At 28.5% G+C, this 20185-nt stretch overlaps 5 protein-coding genes across 6 annotated transcripts; all 5 read left to right on the top strand.

The window, feature by feature from the left end:
• The first annotated feature begins 558 nt into the window (after positions 1 to 558).
• LOC112458892 lies at positions 559 to 4363 on the top strand. 2 transcript variants are annotated; one of them, XM_025022713.1, is made up of 9 exons: positions 559 to 1143; positions 1234 to 1350; positions 1482 to 1599; positions 2023 to 2281; positions 2448 to 2564; positions 2630 to 2720; positions 3275 to 3420; positions 3914 to 4046; positions 4122 to 4363. In XM_025022713.1, exons 1-9 carry the CDS (start codon positions 1000 to 1002, stop codon positions 4170 to 4172), a joined length of 1176 nt encoding a protein of 391 aa, XP_024878481.1. In that variant the 5' UTR covers positions 559 to 999; the 3' UTR covers positions 4173 to 4363. The 2 variants fall into 2 exon arrangements, 1 of the variants encoding a protein (XP_024878481.1); XR_003041256.1 differs by lacking the exon at positions 1482 to 1599 and having other exon boundaries at positions 2023 to 2564.
• A 3092-nt stretch (positions 4364 to 7455) lies between these two features.
• On the top strand, positions 7456 to 8939 carry LOC112459015. Its single transcript, XM_025022889.1, has 3 exons — positions 7456 to 7675; positions 8469 to 8588; positions 8805 to 8939. Exons 1-3 carry the CDS (start codon positions 7532 to 7534, stop codon positions 8937 to 8939), a joined length of 399 nt encoding a protein of 132 aa, XP_024878657.1. The 5' UTR covers positions 7456 to 7531.
• Positions 8940 to 9013: 74 nt separating this feature from the next.
• Positions 9014 to 10658, top strand: LOC112459049. Its single transcript, XM_025022948.1, has 6 exons — positions 9014 to 9312; positions 9465 to 9581; positions 9654 to 9744; positions 10027 to 10172; positions 10379 to 10511; positions 10608 to 10658. The coding sequence occupies exons 1-6, from the start codon at positions 9245 to 9247 to the stop codon at positions 10656 to 10658; spliced, it is 606 nt and encodes a 201-aa protein (XP_024878716.1). The 5' UTR covers positions 9014 to 9244.
• A 1612-nt stretch (positions 10659 to 12270) lies between these two features.
• On the top strand, positions 12271 to 15544 carry LOC112459040. The gene is made up of 9 exons (XM_025022936.1): positions 12271 to 12420; positions 13350 to 13446; positions 13568 to 13685; positions 14075 to 14336; positions 14466 to 14582; positions 14655 to 14745; positions 14868 to 15013; positions 15177 to 15309; positions 15411 to 15544. The coding sequence occupies exons 3-9, from the start codon at positions 13583 to 13585 to the stop codon at positions 15459 to 15461; spliced, it is 903 nt and encodes a 300-aa protein (XP_024878704.1). The 5' UTR covers positions 12271 to 12420; positions 13350 to 13446; positions 13568 to 13582; the 3' UTR covers positions 15462 to 15544.
• Positions 15545 to 17594: 2050 nt separating this feature from the next.
• Positions 17595 to 20143, top strand: LOC112458868 (the record flags this gene model as incomplete). Its single annotated transcript, XM_025022691.1, has 6 exons — positions 17595 to 17741; positions 18627 to 18746; positions 18861 to 18978; positions 19442 to 19703; positions 19876 to 19989; positions 20053 to 20143. Coding segments are annotated over exons 1-6 (849 nt in total), but the record flags the coding sequence as incomplete, so codon positions are not given.
• Positions 20144 to 20185: the final 42 nt, after the last annotated feature.

Raw genomic sequence — 20185 nt, 5'->3', positions numbered from 1 at the left:
GCATACAACTGTGACTTTATTTACTAAAATAAAGAAAATTTACCTTTTTATTAGTATATGTGTATTCACTAGGAAAAAAATATACTAATAAAAAAAAAATTTTCTTTATTTTAATAAATGGAGTCACAGTTGTATGCAAACTAATGTTTACTAAAATCCAGAACATTTTTTTCTCAGTGCACGAATTGGACATTACCTTGATAAGTAATAAATTATTGTCATATTTTAATACTAATATATTTTAAATATATATTTTAAATATATTTTTTAAATATATGTATATATTTTAATAATATATTTTAATGTCCATATAAATAACAAGGTTCAAATATTTTAGATATAAAAAAAATTAAAGATAATTAAAAGGGAGAACATGTCTGGTATAAAATAATATTATTTGATAGGTAACATGATATTTAATACCTGCTCAACTGTGCGTGTGTGTGTCAATCGTACGCTGTTTATCAATTAAAAATATCTATAATTATAATAATATTTTATAGCATATAAAGATATTATCATTGATCTAATCACTATGTTTAAAAATGACATGAATTGTATTAATTAAGATCGGTACTGAAGAAGTCAAGGTTGGAGGATATTCGATTCAAAGACAAAACGTATCTTGCGAGAGTACATACGGGAATGAAGTTATTGCAGTGAAAAAGAGGATATGCGCTTGCGTGACTTTTGTTCTCTCATAACCATCTTTTTTTTTTTTTTTATTAAAAGAAGATATCTGTTCAAGTTTCCATGATGGCAGATCGATACCTTAATCATAATTATCGTAATTCTTATTGCAAAAAACGCTGTTAAAATATGAATAAATTTCTGATCCTACGATGGCAATTTTTATAGCCCTACATTATGCAACTTATGGCATTCACGCTAAAATTTACATATAAGAGATAATATTTAGTCGATCAATAGAAAAGAAGGAGGGATAATCGTACTCGTCGACTTTTTCGTAATCAGTCGCATGCCGGACGTTGCAAAGAAATGATTCCTTTAGAAATTCAGTATTTTAGCTTCAATAGAATTCTATTGCTCGTGATCGGCTTGTGGCCCTATCAACAATCTAAATTGACACGATTGCAGTTTATTTGCTTCTCTACTATTCTGACAGCGGGTGTTATATTTCAGGTAAGAATAGAGTATAACTAATAATATTATATGAAGTTACCGCTTCACTATGAAATAGTTCATAATTATAAATAAAATTATTACCGGTAGTTAACAACGCTAATAACATCAAAATGTACGTCAAATCTCGTCAGGGTTCTATCTTCCGCATCTTTATTTATTGTTTCCTTAATAAAATACAACTCATTCTGTATTAACATCAAAGCTGTAAGTTTATAAGAGTATGTGTTCCGCAGTATAATCATTTGTGATGTCGATTGAATTATTATTATATATTAGAAACTATTATCATATATAGTTATATACAGAGACAATATATAAAATTATTGGAATAACAGGTAAAAGATTTACTGATGCAATTTCAACATATATGTAGTCAATTAAAAGATAAAAACGAAGTTGCTATCATAGAAGAATATAGTTGCAGTGCAAGACGTTATACAATTATACTTACAAGTAAAACAATATACTTCTAGATCTATGCTTAAAATGATTATTTAACGATAAGATATGAATACTTCAAAGTCGATTTCGACAAATTATGATATATTTTTCCATACTTTTATATTACACAAATCTACTAAAGTATTTGCCGTATACATGCGTTTACAATAATTAGTAACACATTAGTGACATATTGTACAAATTGCATTATGTGAATTGCAATTGTATGTACAAATTGATAGAAATAATAAAGTAGTTCTAAATAGAAATCAATTATAAATGAGTTAACAAAATAATATAAAATTTTATATATAATTTTATATATAACAATATAAATTTTATATATGTATGTGCGCGTATTAAACACTATAGATCTTGATAAGCATATACGGTAGAAATTTTAACGACAAAAATGTTTTTTTTGATATTTTTTAGTATTTGCTGTTAGCACCGCATTTGTCATTATTACCAGCCAATATTGGTTGAATACTCTTGTCGTTTTACCGAAAAACGTATCTCAATTACGTCATCTGCCAATTATGATGGAATATTTTATCGATCAGGAAAAGTATTTCTATTTGATTCTGCTGCACTTCAGTGCAGTAATTTGCGTCGGGTGGGCTTCGATATTAGCAATAGGAACAATGCTCATTACATTGATGCAGTGTATCTGTGGAATGTTTAGAATTGCTTGGTACGAAAATAGACGTAGGAACGATTATAATAATTTGAATTGTAACCAAAATTTGTTATTATTAAACAACATAATGTGTTAAAAAATAATTGTGTAAAAGTGTGGTTTTAGCTGAAAAACTGTCATTCAGTGTGTTGCTGTATAATTATGACACAAACATTTACAGCTATCGTATCAAGCATGCAATAAATATCAACATTCGACAAAATATTACGCTGAAAAATAAAATCTTAATGACTGAGGGCATAATTTGTGCTGTCGACATTCACCGACAAGCTATGAAGTTTGTATTCACGTCCATAAATATATACATTTAATATGTTTAGTAATATATTTTTGTTTTTGAAGATTGTCCAAACACTTGCTGTCTACATTCGAGATAATGATGTTTTGTTTAATAGTGTGTGGCGTGGCTTGCTTAACTCTGAATCTATTTCAAGTATGTTTTCTATTTTGTGTTATGATGTACGTTCGGTAATTATATATATTAATATGTACTATTCAGTACGTATAGCAAGAATCGACAAACTGATGCCAGAGTTATAAACCTTCAATAACAATTATTATATAAATAAATTAGAAGTGACGAATCCAAAACTTTAGATACCTAACTGTACATATACTACATATCATTAAAATAAAAATCACGAGTAGAGAAGATGCATATTGTATTATAAAATTCAGTGTTGAAGATATAACAATAACATAAGTTTTCTGATATTTTTTAAATAATATCGCTAATCTACATATTCTTTAGACAGTCTTTGTATTATATTTTATACCCCTCTTGTGCTATTTCTCATTAATCAAAGCACTGCAAAGCAATTTTCCAATTCTATATAATATATTTTTATCCTTAGTTTTAAGAAAATAGCTTTATAAAAAAAAACGAAGTTTACACTGCGTATTATTTATAGATTAATAGTATTAATAGATAGTATTAAGAAGTATATATAAAAAAGATCGACAATTTCCATAAAATTTGTATATTAGATTTTTCAGATTGCTTCATCTGAAAATAATGTCGAGGAATTTTTTTTCCCGCTGCTATGTGTATCTGTCAGTATTATATATATGTTTATAGCCAACTATATTGGGCAGGATATAATAGATCACAATAATGATGTCCTTTTTACTGCGTAAGAAACATTTCATGAGATAGATATAAACGTTTGCTCTTTAACCCGTTGTGGTCACACCTCCTAAAAATAACGTAGTGGTCACACGGGGTCCAATGGACCCCACAACAGTTGCCATTTGCGTTCTTTTTGATGTATCGACTCAAACCTTGAACTGGAATTTAGTTTATGACTTCCTCTTTATAATCCAATAATTTAAAAAATTTTTTTATGTTGAAAAAACGCGAGAAAAAATTTTTTTTTTCGAGAAATTTGACTTTTTTTACAAAAATATTTATCAAAATTTTTTGAAATAAAGCAAAAAAACTTCTTGCGTTTTACTCTCAAAATAGTATATTTAAAAAAAAAAGCCTGGGGACCTCATGTGACCACAACGGATTAAGAATGAATATCAGATTTAGAATATAGTTGTAGAACAAAATTAGAGTACATGCTAAAAGTAATAAATTTTTTAAATCAATTAGCAATTCGTTATCTATGTACAAATTTATAGGTATAACGTTCAGTGGTATAGAGCCCCGTTACATATACAAAGAATGATACTATTTCTATTACAAAGAGTAACCAAGGAGTTTACTTTGAATGTTGGTGGATTATTTAGTGCATCTATAGAATGTTTTGCCACGGTAAGATGATATAGAATATCTCAAAAATACCATTTTAGAAATAATTGTTATGAAAAGAAACGTTCTTAATTACAGCTGGTTAAATCTTCGGTATCTTACTTTACTGTTATATATTCTACACGATGATGAAGCAAGTGTGAATTCGGTAACAGCATGGTGAGAGCGTAATTAATCAAGAAGCAACATATTCATATTTAGAAAATACAAATTTTTTGAAAATGCAGTTTAGATATTTATAAAAAACTGTTATGAAAGATAATAGAAGGTAAAAATTATTCAAATCAAGATATTATAGTACATCAGGTATCTTTGGTGCATTGAAATCATAGATTTTGTTTCCACTCTACTGTAAATAAAAACAAAAAAATATATATATATTTATTCTACTTTGCTTCCAAACATGATATTTTATTGCGCAATTTTAATTAAACATTAAATACTATTCTTATATATTTCATTTAGTATCAATGATTATATATACAGAGTGTTTCCGGACATTTGCGACAAATTTAAAAGGGTGTTAGATCTTGGTAAATTGAACAATTTTTGTTAAGTAACCCATGTCCGGCAACGTCTTCTTAGTGATCCATCTACATATTATAATGTTAATCGTAGCGCCCCGCGCTCGTCGTAACAGCTTTACTTGGCCCCTGACATTTTGTTTCGCTATTTGCTGTTGTGCAACACAACTTTATAACGTATTAAGATTTTATATATACACACACCACACATTTACGATAGCTTCTTTCCTTACGACCACGATTGCTTATGATTTATGATTAAAGCGTTACAATAGATTGTTGAGGCGGCGCTATAGGTTCCGTTGAACATTATTGACGGTTGCGTATTCTTGCCTCCGCCGGATATTTGCCGTGCCTTGATTTTTTCTTATATAGGGGCATGTCAAAAGTTTAGTGTACACGATATAATTTATATTATAATTGTTTAGTTACGACTATAAAATATTTTCTATATTATTATTATCTGCACAAACTGCAATTAGTAATTTAGAAATTCTACGTTATTGTTTGCAGTTTACAGCATTTGTAAGTTCAAAATGTACTTCCGACCTTATCATTAAGGTTGTTTGTATCATACTTTTTAAAATTATTTTTATAATAAAAAAATACATCGCGTTCGCTGTTAATATCGACAATGTAAGTTGATAATTTATGATATATTTGTCTTTTTATTCAAGTAGACATTTCTACAATACAACTAACAATTTAAATAATGACATGGGATAAATACGATGTTCAATGGTATATGGCTTCGTTACATGTACAAAAATTAATACTTCTTCTAGTGCAAAGAGGCGCCAAAAATTTTACTTTGGCTGTCGATGGACTATTTATTGGATTATTAGAGTGTTTCGCCACGGTAAGAATCTTTTCTTATATATTATTATATATTATGCATCAAAATATATTTGAAGTAACATAATATAAATGCACGTTATCATTCGTTATAGCTGATGAAGGTTCGGTATTTTACCTTCATATATTCTACACGATAAGGCAAAGATAAATAAAAATGTGATATTAAATATACAATAATTAGTACAAAACCAAGTAGTAAAAATTAATTAATGTTTGAATTTGGTAGTACTATAGTTATGAATATTTAAAGATTGGTTAGAGATGTTAGAGATGTTATTTAAAGAGATATAAGACATTTTCGAAATAAAATTATTTAATCAAAGATACTGGTACATGTCACACCTTCACACAACATTAAAATAAAATATGCATTATGAGATTTTTTTCATACAAAGCATATACAAATCTATTTTGCGTTTGTGTTAAGTTTAATTTTCCCTTTTTAATATATTATATGTATATATATATGTATGTATATATATACTAACTAGTTACCCGGGCTTCGCCCCGGAGGACATATGTAATAAAACACGCAAATAGTCTCTCTCTCTCTCTCTCTCTCTCTCTCTCTCTGAAAAATTTTGTAACCGATTTCCAAAAAGATACTGGTTTCCAAAAAAATCGGTAACGAAAAACTATACAGTTTATAGCACTCCCCGGGAAATTCTACCCCTGTTTTTATATACAATTCTTTAAAATTCGATCAATTATTTCCCGAAAAATTCGTCAAACTTCTGATACCAGTTTCCAAAAAGATTGGTAACGAAAAAATACTTTATAGCATTCCCCGGGAAATTCAACCCCTATTTTATGTACAATTCTTTGAGATTCGGTCATTTGGAACCGGTTTCCAAAAAGATTGGTAACAAAAAATAGTACACTTTATAGCACTCCCCGGGAAATTCTACCCCTACTTCATATACAATTCTTTAAGATTCAATCAATTATTTCCCGAAAAATTGGAAAAATTTCTAATACCGGCTTCCAAAAAGATTGGTAACAAAAATTATACACTTTATAGCACTCCCCGGGAAATTCTACCCCTGTTTCATACGTAATTCTTTGATATTCGGTCAATTATTTCCCGAAAAATTAAAAAAATTAAAAAAACCGGTTTCCAGAAAATCGGTAACGAAAAACTATACACATCATGACACTCCCCGGAAAATTTTACCCCTATTTTATATACTTTTGGTAAAAATTCGGTCGAATAGTTTAAGAGTGTATAAAGAACAGACATACAGACATAAAGACATTCTATTTTATATATATAGATATATATATTGCCACAGGAAAGTTTACTACTACATAAATGAGAAATTTTAATATTGGTATCTTCAAACGTCAAATTTCAATTTTTTGTGATGTATTACATATAGAAATATGTATTACAGAAAATAATTAAAATAGGAGTAAAAACAGGAATATAATCAATTAGAATCAAAAGCCATGCGCTACCAATGCGATCCAAGCTTAGGTCTTTGACAGCCTTATATTAGTTTTTGTATACATATATGTGTATTGTATCTATATGGCTTTTCATTGTAATCATTCTATCATGGCTTTTGATTCTAATTGATTGTATATCGTTACGATCCTATTTCTCTTATTAAACAGAAATATGTTTCTACTCTTTGAGAGAAGAATCTTATTACCTTCAACGACAACTTGAAATGTTCTTGAAGTGGTAGTGAAAGAATGAACGTTTTCCTAAAGATGAAACGCGTATCTTATGACAGCACAAATGTGAATGAAGCGAGAAGATTAAAATATCGCAAAGTGCTGAATACGCTTGCGCGGATCTCCTACGGTTTCTGCGCATGTCATTCTTTCAAGAGCGTTCTGTTATTTTTTTTATAATAAAGAAAACACCCATTTTTCTACGCAATTACATCGATCGCTTAATCATAGACCTTACTCTGAGAAATTTAAAATGCGAGTGTTCCGATCTCACGACAGTATTATGTGCTGCATATACGAATGAAAAAGAAAATTGCACTAAAATTTACGCCAAAAAAGAGAAGGGATACCTAATCAATAAATACTAAAAGGAAGGAATAAAGATATTCTTTCTCTTCGCAGTTATGTTCTGGAGTTCATAGAGATATGATCTGCATTGAGACCCAATATTTCAGTCTTAACAGGATTCTTCTGCTCGTTATGGGTTTGTGGCCCTATAAACAATCAAAACTCGTCCGTCTTCACTTCATCTTTTTCCTCAGTATTTTGACAAGCGCTATTTTGTTTCAAGTAAGGTAATATTTTAATATTATTACTATATATAAGGTATAAGATAAGTTGTAACTAATTGATATTTCTAGTGATCTTTTACTAACACGTAATTTATATATTATAATTTATATGTTTAATAATTAGAGTGATTATTTGACCAAACTGACGTTTAATATCGTAGTGTTACATTAATTCATTCGACGTTTCGATTAGTTAGACTCCGTCCTCCGACTCGGAACGACGTTTCTCGCACGTCTCTGTTCCGGTTATGTATTGTTTCGGTGCTACATCGCACGATTAATTAAGGATGGATCGCGGATCCTTCACATTGAAATTTGATAGTGTTACAACTGCAAAAAAATTTATGTGCGGCTAATCTTTAATATGGGACAGGTATTTATTTCCCTTTCTACGTTCTTTGTTTTTTGTGTGATATATTTTTTATGTAACATGACTTCGTTGTTTTAGTAAACTCTTGATAAGGACACAAAACTAGTGTCGAAACGTCGAATGAATTAATGTAACACTACGATATTAAACGTCAGTTTGGTCAAATAATCTCTCTTGTTAATTTTCACTGACGAAAAAAATAATTTTATATTTGTTTAATAATTATTACATATTATCTATATTATAATCTATATTATAATTATTTAAGTGCAAAATTTTTCATTTATCACATATGAAGATATTAATAAAAACATTATGTTTAAAAGTTGTGTAGTAAAAAGTGTAATACGTAACTGAATTACTGAATATCCAAAGAAATGATGTCTTAATATTAGTATTTTAATAAATTTATTGTTTATAGTTTACTTCATTTTTGACTGTTAAATATACTTCCGACCTTGCCATTAAGGTTTTTTCTACTACACTTTTCTTTATTTTATTTCTAATCAAATACATCGCATTTGCTGTTAATATTGAAAACGTAAGTTGGCTATTATAACAGATATTTTCACTTCGTTTGTGCGTAATGCCTGTATACTATATACATATACATATGTATAGGTATACACTCACTTTTAATTTTTAATTTTATATATGTTTGTATATATGTTTATATTTCAAAAAAATATATTTTTTAATAATTGGCCATTCTTTTTGAGATATCTTAAGCTAGTGTAATAAATTGTTGAACTGATAGATGAAAGATTTACTGACGCAACTTCAATATACATACAATGGTCTAAGAGATAAATATGAAAACATTATTATAGAAAAGTATAGTGACAACGGCAAATGGTACACGATTACACTCATTAGTAAGACAAATTTTTAATTTTACATTACAATACTTTCTATGTCACACGCATAATATAAAAAGCAATTTGAATAGTTTTACATGCAGAAATTTGTTTTTACATGAGAATTCTTTTATAACTGTTTGTAGTAGTTGCCATTTGTAGCGTATTTGCTCTTATTGTTGCCCAATTTTGGTCAAGTATCTACGACGTCGTTTTATCGAGAAACGTAACTGAATCTCGTCATTTGCTTATTACAACGGAATATTTTATCGATCCAGAAAAATATTTTTTTTTAATCGTGTTGCATATATGTGCAGCTTTTTGCATAGGATGTACCGCGATGATAGCGATAGGAACGATGCTTATAGCATATCTCCAACATACTTGCGGAATGTTTAGGATCTCAAGGTATCGAACGAGAAGACTATAGAGAAGGTTAAAAAATTCAAAATTGTAAACAAAATTGTATTGTATAATTATTTTGGATAAATCTAAAGATAAAATTTACCTTTAGAAAGCAAAAGAGATGAGGTTATTTTTTATAAATGCATTCTTTATAGTTATCGTATTAAACGCGTAATGAAGATTAATATGCTGCAAAATATGACTTTAAAAAATGAGAATTTGATATTTAAAGAAATAATAAGTGCCATTGATATTCATCGGCAAGCTATGAAGTTAGTATATAAAATTATATCTACATAAAAATTATACATCAAGAATTATACAATATTTATTTATGTTTGAAGATTGTCTGAGTTGTTGGTATCCAAATTTGAGATAATGCTGTTTTGCTTAATAGGAGTTGGAGTGATTTCTTTGAGCCTCAATCTTTTCCGAGTAAGTCTTACAATAGTTTTCTAAAAAAATATTTGAACGATGATATTTTATAATTTACAATTTAGTGTTAAAAAAAGAATGTTTTTTTTGATAAAAAACACATCTAATTAAAAAATTTCGCGTATAAAATTATCTTTTACAAACATTAATCGTAATTTTTATTATTTAAACAATTTAGTTTATTTCATTATTTGTATAATTTATATATAGCATATTTAATAGAATGAAGCAATTTGCTGCCACAATAAATAATTGAGTATGTTCACGAAACTTGTGTATTAGATTTTTCAGATTAGGGCATCTGAAGATAACATCAACGAATTTTTATTTCCCGCTATATCCGTAATATCCTGTATTTTATACATGTTTATTTCCAACTATATCGGGCAAGATGTTATAAATCACACTGATCACGTATTCATTACTGCGTAAGAGATTTTTTCAATGAGATATTATTATATACAATATGTATATTTATATGCACATTTTATAAATATATATTTTATAATTTCAAAATAAACACACTAGCACGTTATCTACGTAAAATTAAACAAAATGTGCGGAATACTATTTATGTATTTTCCTTTCTTTTTCATTATTGATTTTTTAAATTTATTGGATTTGGACTTCATAGATACAGCATTCAATGGTATCTAGCTCCTTTACACATTCAAAAAATTATACTTTTTCTGTTGCAAAGAAACGCCAAAAACTTTACTTTGGGTGTCGGTGGATTGTTTATTGGATCGTTAGAATGTTTTGCGACGGTAAGAAAATAATGTGTCATGCATGTGTTGAAATATATGTATTTGATGTAAACGTAATATAAATGAACACATACTCAACAGTATTATTTTTTATAGCTGGTGAAGGCTTCGGTATCTTACTTTACCGTTATGTATTCTGTACAGTAATAAGCAAAAAATAAAATCTAATTAAATAAGAATAAACATATATATAATAAATTAAAAATTCCTGATATTTTAATTTCATATTTTGTAAAATTAAGATATTTATAATGTTGAGTATTAATTAAAAGTATTGTTTATAAAACGTGAAACATTTCAAATGCAACAGAAATGTAAAATATCACACATAAAATTATTTAATCAAAGACGTCGTGTTAGAAATTGAATTAACGTTGCATTGTTTTTTTAAATTTAATTCTCTCTGTTAGAGATATATTTATGGACATTACTTTTAGACAAATAATTATTATCAGCATTAATATTTTTGCAACATTAAGATTGCATTTTTTGGTGATACATTCGTTGAATTATAAAGAGCACGAAAAAATAAACCTATTTCTACACTTTGATAGAGAAAGAAAAGAGAATTATATTACCTTCAACAACAACAACTTGAAACGTTTAATGGTTTCTAAGGATGAGGAGACAGACATTTTTCTTACAGATAAACTTTTGATCTTATTACATATATATGATACTTTTGAGTGCGCGAACAGAAATAAAACGTAATGTAAAAGCGTTAATAATGTAAAAGCGTAATGTTTAAGTCCTAAATATGCTTGAACAACTTTTGTGTTCTTAATAAAGATACAGTTGTATTTATTGATAAGGATACATTTATTAGTCAAAAAACGACGATATTCATATTTAAAGAATGAAGAGATTAATTTTTTGAACGTATAGTTTAGCTAGAAATTTTGTTATTATGAGATAGTCGTAATATATAAAGATATTTAAATAAAGATATTAGTACGTCAGATATAGTACGTTGATGTATTCAAATGAGTATTAAGTACTGCGCATACTCTATACTTCAAATATATATAATCACATAGTTTCAATTTCTTTTTTACATTGCTTTAAAGATTTTTTAATCTGTAATTTGCTATCGACACGTTGGATTTTTCTTCTATATATAAATAATATAATAATTAAAAGATTTAAATTTAAATCTTCCGGTAGTCAATGACATAAGAAATAAAAAAAGATAAGAGTATAGCCAATATTATATAATAATATTATAGTAAATAATATTATTTAGGCGCACTAGATATAGCACATCAATATTTAAATTACTTTTGAATTATGAGCTTTACCAGATAAGGTCGGCATCAAAAGGGTTAGAGCCATTTAAAAGTTAAGAGATAAACGGGTTAAAAGATATTTCTTTCGAAGACGAAGTGTGTTTCACGAATGTTCGTACTTGAATGAAGTTTTAAAACTGAAAAGGAGGAAATGCGCCTGCGTAGCTTTTCTAGATATAGTCCAGTTTTTCATGGGAAAGACACATGCGTCGAATTACTTTAAATAACAAATCGATCACATACATTATGTTATAAAGAATGGTATGCATCTTACTCAGAATTTTGCTGAATCGAACGTGTTCCGATCTCACGGTGGACTTGCTCAACTGTGCATTACAGTCAATTACGGAATTTACGTTGAAATTTACGTAAAAGAAAAACGATATGGAATAATTTAACCGATTAGTGAAAAAAGGAGGGGATGAGCACACCGTCGGTCGTCGACGTCTTCGCAGTAATGTTTTGGAGCGCATAGGGAGATGATCCGTCTGGAAGTTCAGTATTTCGGTCTCAATAAAATCCTATTGCTAGCTATCGGTTTGTGGCCTCATCAACAATCCAAACTCACTCGATTTCAGTTCATTTTCCTCTCCAGTATTCTGACAACGAGTATTATATTTCAGGTAAGAGAACAATATATTGTACTCATTGTACTCATAATATCAATTGATCTCAACGCATTACAAATCCAAGTGTGTTATTTTTACACGCATAAAAATAACACGTCTAGAAATAACATTTGATTGAATCTTTTCTTCCATGTTTTTTTATGTGTTAAATTACGTTATTTAACATGTTTAATCGTATTAAATTAAAAGTTAATACACTCAATCGTGTTAAAATGACGTGATTTAAAACAAGAAATGTATAAGAAGAGAAGATTTGCAGCGCAATTGATTTCAATCTATATACTGTTGGAAAATTTGTGTCAAATATAACATAAATCACATGTCCAAAACGGTCCACTCAAATTTTTGTGTTAATTTAACATAATATGGATGTGTTAAGTGGTAACACTGATATTATGTTAAAATATTTCAACAGAAAGAAAATGTAATTCTGATCGTAATTTGAAGTTAATTATGTGTACAATTAACATAACTTTTATGTTGAAGTTGAGATTGTAAGATAAAATCAACACTCTATTTCTGATGTAAATTTTTATTCCTACTTCTTTTATAGAGTAAAATCAACATTCTTTTTCTGTAAATTTTAACACATTTAATAAATACGTTAAAATTGTGTTACTTTAACATATTTTTTAAGTTAACATATATTTTAATTATTTTACATTTTGAATTTGTAAAATTCAATTAACATAGCAGGCATATGTTAAATCTACACACGTATGTGTTGATTATTTTACACAAAAATTTTAACAAGGACTTTTTTTAACACACAGGACCTCTGTTTTTAACAGTGTACTGTTCAGTCCAACTTTTTATATTAAATAGATTGTAATTGCTTAGAGTACATACTTAGAGTTATATTTATAAATAAAATTAAGTAAAATTATTCATTGTGTGCAGCTAACGTCACTTATAACTTTAAGATGTACTCTTGATCTCGTTGCCAAGGTTGTGTCTTCCGCATCTTTCTTTACTGTTTACTTGATACACTACAATTCGTTCTGTATTAACATCAAAACCGTAAGTTGCGAATATATGGCATAGCCGTAAAATAAAGCTTTACAACCAAATAAATATTTATATGCGAAATATATTTTGATGTATACAAAGACAATATAAGAATATGTTGCTGGAATAATAGGTAAAAAAGTTATTGATGGAACTTCAACATATATATGACGAATTAAAGGATGAAAGAGAAATTGCGATCATAAAAAAATATGGCTACAATGCGAAACGTTACACAGCTGTACTTACGGGTAAAGCAATATTTTTTTATGCGATTACGTTTTCTATACACCTACATTGTTAAAATATTAGTGGAAGAAAATAAGTTTTAATATTACAAAGTTATGCTTGTTATCATAACTTTTTTGCATATTTATATTATACATATGTGTAGTTTAAAAAGTTTGTAAAAAGTATTTATTATACGTATTTAAAGCAATTAGTAGTAAATGTCTATAAGACAAATAAAATGTGTAAATAGCTATTAAATACATAGCTACCAATTGTGCCGTAGAAATTGATTATAGTCATGGTAAAAGATATGTTATATTTTAAAATACATGTTTATGATACATGACACACATAAAACAATTTTGAAAAACCAAATAGCAAAAATTTAAATAACAATTACGCTTTTTAGCAGCTGCGGTTTGCGGAATATCTTTTACTATTATCGTTCAATGTTTGGTGAATATGTTTGACGTTGCTTTATCAGTAAATATATCTCAACCACGTCGAATGCAATTCGTAACAGAATATTTTGTCGATCAAGAAAAATATTTTTTTTTAATCCTATTACATACAAACGTAGCATTTTGCATAGGATCGGCTGCAACAATAGCAACAGGAACAATGCTTCTTGGATATCTTCAGCTTATTTTTGGAATGTTCAAAATTTCTAGGTATGAAATGAATTAAAATGGCCACAAACATTCGAGTTATGAATAGAACTATTGCTATTCGACGAAGGTATAGATAAAGTTTACCTTTCAAAAAAATGTCCTATTAAAAAATTGTATAATTATTTACAGTTATCGTATCGAACGTGCAGTGAAGATCAATATTTCACAAGATATTAGCCTAAAAAATAGAATTTCCAAATCCGGAAGCTTAATGTGCGCTGTAGATATTCATCGGGAAGCAATGAGGTTAGATATACGCATTCATACATAGATATATGCACATAATATATATGCACTAATATTTTTATGTTTTTAAAGATTATCCAAATATTTAGTAACTAGATTTGAAACAATGTTCTTGAGTTTAACGGTGATCTTTATCATTTCCTTATGTTTCAATTTTCTTCGGGTAAGTTTTGGATTTTATTTTCAAATCTATTTTTGAACAAACGATAATTCTAATTCTTGTTAAAGAAATAAAACTATAGTAAAATGAGGATAGATAATTAATTGCAATCTTGTATTTTGTAGATTTTTCAGGTTGTATCCTCGAAAGAAGCTATTGAGGAAGCTTTCTTCCCTATTACTTTTGTATTTATTAATATATTTTATTTGTTTATATGCAACTTTTGTGGACAAAATATCATAGATCACAATAATCACGTATTCATTACTGCGTAAGAGACTTTTTTTGCGAGATATCGATAGTTTACTTTGTGGATGTCTGTATTAAAAGTAAAGTAGTTCTATTACTATGACTATCAAATGAGTCATAAATTAGTCATAAAAATCTTCCCGTCTTTCTTTCAAATCAATGATTCTGACCCTATAATTTCGTAGGTACAGCGTTCAATGGTATGTAGCTCCCTTGCATATTCAAAGAATGATACTCTTCTTGTTGCTAAAAGGCGCCAAAGATTTTACTATAATTGTCGGTGGAATATTGGTTTCATCCATCCAATGCTTTGCTACGGTAATAAGATACAATAAGATACCTTTAATTGTTTAAATATATGTATTCAAATATAGTATATTATAAACAAATAGAATAAAAAAGGTTGACTTTGGTTCCAGTTGGTAAAGGCTTCAGTATCTTACTTTACTGTCATGTTATCTATGGTATGACGTATGACTAAATCAGATATAAACAGGGAGAAATAAATTTTAAGAAGCAGTATCTCACACATGTAGAAAGTTTTAGTATTAAAAAAAACGCAAAGAAATAAAATGCTTTGATCCAACATAGATATTTAATTTATCGACATTGAACATTGCATATGATAATACTTGATATATAAAAATACATTATAATCATTTTATGTGTCTTTTTCAAGTTTGGTCTTTACTTTCCGTGCGTGATATCTATACCAACACGCATGAGTTGAACAGTACTTCGAAATAAATAATTCATTGTTTTCATAATAAGTCTATAACTAAAGATAATTTTAATTTTTATTATTAAATAACATACATGCTAAAAAATTTAAAAAATATAAAAAACTAAACGTATGTCTAACGAGGAATAATTAATATGATTATTTGATAGCTGACTTGTCCGTACATAATATCGGCTAACACATAAATCACATAATTATTAACTTGTAACATAAAAGTATAATAACAAGAACGTCCTCTAATTGCTATCTTTTAAAATGACACAAGTTTTATTTAATAAGACGGATGCTGAAATAGTCAAGTTGATGAATGCTTTTTTCAAAGACCAAACGTAGCATCTTACGAATGTGTGCACGCGAGAATGATGTAGAGACATAAAAAAGGAGGGACTACGGCGAATACGCGTGACTTTCGATTACTCATAAAAGCTTTCCTTCTTTTTATGGAAAAAAATAATTCTTTTTGAAATCAAATAATATTCTGGATATAATAACAATAATAGATGTGAAACCTGATTTGTTGCAAAACAAATCAATATATATGTACTAAGTTATTTGATGACAAAATTTTTATCTAAAGTTAGCGATTCCCTATGTTCAATGCCGTAAGTACAACGTTCAGTGGTATAGAATTCCTTTATACTTATACAAAAAATGATACTATTTCTGCAAAGAGGAATCGTAGTATTTTGATTAAATATCGGTAGACTACTGAGCTACTTCACACGCATTCATGGAGTGTATCGCTATACGGTAAGAGAATATAAAATATTTCAGTAGTGCATGTTACAATAACAGAGTATGTTTACAGCTAATGAAATTCTCCCAGTATCTTATTTTAGGTACTGCCACATATTTTACACGGCGATAAAAAAACATAACAAACATGAATTTATTAATATCGTGTTGGAAATATATTTAATAAAAAAACAACGGTATTTATGTTTAAAACAATTACGATTAATGTTTGAAAAAAATTATAAAAAATGTTTAAAACAATTTATTTTTTGAGTCTATTGGGTAATTAAATACTGTTAAAATAAAAAATTAAAATTAGTCAAATCAAGATTAGCATTTCAGATTTTTCCAACGCATCTAAATCGTAATGATGGTTGAGTTTATGGCTCTATATGTATATCCATATACATATACACAACGTATAATTGAAAATTTTACATTACCATTATTTTTTCCCATGCACAATTCGTTATTTTGTTAAATTAAGTGTGTTCCGATCTCATAATGGATTTGCACAACCGTATTGTAAGGTCAATTAAAAAATTTACGTCGAAATATATACAAAAAAAAAACAATATTATTAGCGATAATTATAAATAACTGATATAATCAATATTTGCTAAAAATAAATTAATCAATTTGAAGTTTACTTTATTTGAAGAGTGTCGCGTATTTACCTAATCTGATCAATTTTAAATTATAAGCTTTACCATGTAGGTCCGGCATCAATAGGATTACAGACCCCGATTGTTCCTTTGGCAGAGGAGCTACACAAGTGTATCTTACGAATGCGTACGTGAGAATAAAGTAGAGTTATTGGAAAAGAGGGAATGCGCTTGCGTGACTTTCGATTTCTCATAGAAACCTTTCTTTTTAATAGAAAATAAATAATACAATGAATTTCCTCGGATGTCAGGTTGATAGCTTTATTTCAGCCATAGTTCAAAGAAATGATTCTAAATTGTATTTAATGATATAACGATCTGTTGGCCCATTATATAATTTATGATATTTGCACTACAATTTACACTAGAAGAGAGAACGTTTAGTCGATTGATGGAGAAAAGAGGGGATAAACGTACGTTATGGACTTCTTAACAATTATTCACGTTCCGGACCTCACGAAGATATGATCCTTAAAGAAGATCAGTATTTTAGCGTAAATAGAATTCTACTGCTCATTATCGGCTTATGGCCCTACCAACAATCCAACTTTGCCAGATTTCAACACATTTTCATCTCTATTATATTCACAACGTATATTATATTTCAGGTAAGAAAATATCATAATATTGAAAATCATGATAATTACATCATTATGTATAAGTTATTATACGGCAAGTTTTTTTTACTATATTTATCTCACTCTGTGTTATGCAATGATATTTGTATCAAATATATTGTGGTGAACGTTGACAAAAGGGGACTCAGTTCCTACGACCTTGATCTTGAAATATATTATTATAGAGGTAACCCTTTTGAGTAACCTTCAGAAGATTTTAGTCGTCGCTCGTTTTTCATTAAGAAGTTAATAACAAAATATAACTGAGAAATATGTATAACAGTTTATGTCAGTACTAAGGAAAGTAATTTGCTGATATGTGTGTATAAACAGTACACATGTGGGGCTTCGATCCACTCCCTTCAACACGGAAAGGTGGGGGTGGACCTTGGTTCACGTGGAAAGTTGAAAATCCAAATCGTACAATGATAGACCTCGTTTCGTCCGTAAGCAAGGGTGGGGTGGATCTCGTTTCGCGTGGATGGTTCTCTGGACAGGATTGTACAGTTTGAGTTTTCAATTTTCCACACTAACTGACGTCCGCCCCCACCCCTGCTACAGAAGGAGGATCGAAGCCCTTCCTACGCTTACATGTATCAACAATACTTCAACAATATATCAACAAATTACTTCCCTTAGCACTGACACAAACTATTATATTTCTTACATTTTTTTGTTAATAATTTTTTTATAAACAATTTTTTAATAAACAACAAACGACGACTAAAGCCTTATGAAGGTTACTCAGGAAAGTGACTTCTATAATATATGTCAAAGCCAAGGTTGTAAGACCTCTTTTTGTTAATCTTTACTTATATTGTAACTATTATTTATCCAAGATGTAAAAAGAAAATTAATAAAATTGATTACTAACAGTTGACAGCATTTTTAACATTAAGATGTACTTTTGAAGTCTTAATGAATGTTTTGTCTTGCATGATTTACATGACTATTCCTATAATAGAATATAACACGTTCTGTTTTAACATCGAAGGTGTAAGTTAATCGCTTATGAAATATTCGTTAAACGAGATAGCTTTTCCTGATTAGTTAATTTTTAAGATATTAAAATATTTGCTTTGATGTATGCAAGAGTTGTTGGAATAACAGGTGAAAGATTTATTGATACAGCTTCAGCACATCCATAACAAACTAACAAATAAAAATGAAATCGCTATCATGAAAAAATATGTGTGCACTGCGAAACATTATACGGTTGGACTTACAAGTAAGACAACTTTTATTGGCTCTGGATATAATCAAAGTTATAATATAATATGTAAGCTATGAAGAAAAAAAAAATAAATTTTGACAGATTATAATAACTCAGTGTTGACGTATATATACACATACATACACGCACACACATACGTGCGTACGCGCGAGCACAATGTGCATGGGAGTATAAGCGTGCTTACGTATGTGCGTGCATGCGTGTCTGTCTATATTATATCTAAGTATATATGATTCTGTTATAACATTTATCACGTACGTGTGTTTGCGATAAATAGCAAATGTGTTTATAAATAAAATTCAAAAGGGAACTAGCTATTAGTTAAATTTACTAGTAAAAATAGCGTTTATAAATAAAATCCAAAAGAGAACTAACTATTAGTATACATAAGATAATTTTTTAAATGTCATGCATTAGTAAATTAAGCAAATAATATATTTTTTTCAACATTCTTTAGCACTTGGAGTTTACTGCCTATTTGCTAGCGTTGTAGTACAATTTTCATTAAATATGACTAATGTTGATCTATCGACGAATAAATCTCGACCATATCAATTTCTATTTACAATGGAGTATTTCATCGATCGAGAAAAGTATTTTTATTTGATTCTGCTCCACATGAACGCAGCTATTTGCATTGCAGCGATTGTAGCAACAGCAATTGGTACAATGGGAATTGCATATATTTATCATATCTGTGGAATGTTTAGAATCGCTAGGTATGAATACATACAGAAATGACCTTAATAATATGAAATGTAATTAGAAGTTTATATCTTTGAGTAACATATTAAAATAAATAAACAATAAGTAAATAACAATTTTTTAACTAAAAAATTGCGTCATTTAATAAATTACTACGTAATATAATTACGATCTAAATGTTTACAGTTATCGTATCGAGAATGCAATAAATATCGACATTCTACAAACTACGCTGAAAAATAAGATTTTGATGATTGAAGGCATAATTTGTGCCGTCGACATTCACCGGCAAGCTATGAAGTCTGTATCTGCGATGACAATATTCATGCAATATTCATAATAATATTAATTTTGTTTTTGAAGATTAAACAGGCACTTTATATCAACATTAGAGATAATGCTGTTTTACATATTAGCATGTGGTGTGTTTTCTTTGAGCTTAAACTTGTTTCAAGTAAGTTGCCTATAACATGTAATATGAAGCCACTCCGAAATT

This window comes from Temnothorax curvispinosus, unplaced genomic scaffold (genome assembly GCF_003070985.1).
Source record: "Temnothorax curvispinosus isolate PA1 unplaced genomic scaffold, ASM307098v1 QBEX01000892.1, whole genome shotgun sequence".
Classification (NCBI taxonomy): Eukaryota; Metazoa; Arthropoda; class Insecta; order Hymenoptera; family Formicidae; genus Temnothorax; species Temnothorax curvispinosus.
Note: the sequence above shows the minus strand (reverse complement) of the source record. Positions and strands in the feature narration are given on the sequence as shown.

Coding starts and splice junctions, on each gene's coding strand:
- LOC112459015 (XM_025022889.1), top strand. CDS start 7,532: ATGATCTGCATTGAGACCCAATATTTCAGTCTTAACAGGATTCTTCTG. Junction 7,676..8,468: donor CAAGCGCTATTTTGTTTCAA/GTAAGGTAATAT, acceptor TATTGTTTATAG/TTTACTTCATTTTTGACTGT. Junction 8,589..8,804: donor TTGCTGTTAATATTGAAAAC/GTAAGTTGGCTA, acceptor TTGAACTGATAG/ATGAAAGATTTACTGACGCA.
- LOC112459040 (XM_025022936.1), top strand. CDS start 13,583: ATGGAACTTCAACATATATATGACGAATTAAAGGATGAAAGAGAAATT. Junction 14,337..14,465: donor GGAATGTTCAAAATTTCTAG/GTATGAAATGAA, acceptor AATTATTTACAG/TTATCGTATCGAACGTGCAG. Junction 14,746..14,867: donor TATGTTTCAATTTTCTTCGG/GTAAGTTTTGGA, acceptor TGTATTTTGTAG/ATTTTTCAGGTTGTATCCTC.
- LOC112459049 (XM_025022948.1), top strand. CDS start 9,245: ATGATAGCGATAGGAACGATGCTTATAGCATATCTCCAACATACTTGC. Junction 9,313..9,464: donor GGAATGTTTAGGATCTCAAG/GTATCGAACGAG, acceptor CATTCTTTATAG/TTATCGTATTAAACGCGTAA. Junction 10,512..10,607: donor CGTTAGAATGTTTTGCGACG/GTAAGAAAATAA, acceptor TATTTTTTATAG/CTGGTGAAGGCTTCGGTATC.
- LOC112458892 (XM_025022713.1), top strand. CDS start 1,000: ATGATTCCTTTAGAAATTCAGTATTTTAGCTTCAATAGAATTCTATTG. Junction 2,565..2,629: donor ATTCACCGACAAGCTATGAA/GTTTGTATTCAC, acceptor TTGTTTTTGAAG/ATTGTCCAAACACTTGCTGT. Junction 2,721..3,274: donor TAACTCTGAATCTATTTCAA/GTATGTTTTCTA, acceptor TTTGTATATTAG/ATTTTTCAGATTGCTTCATC.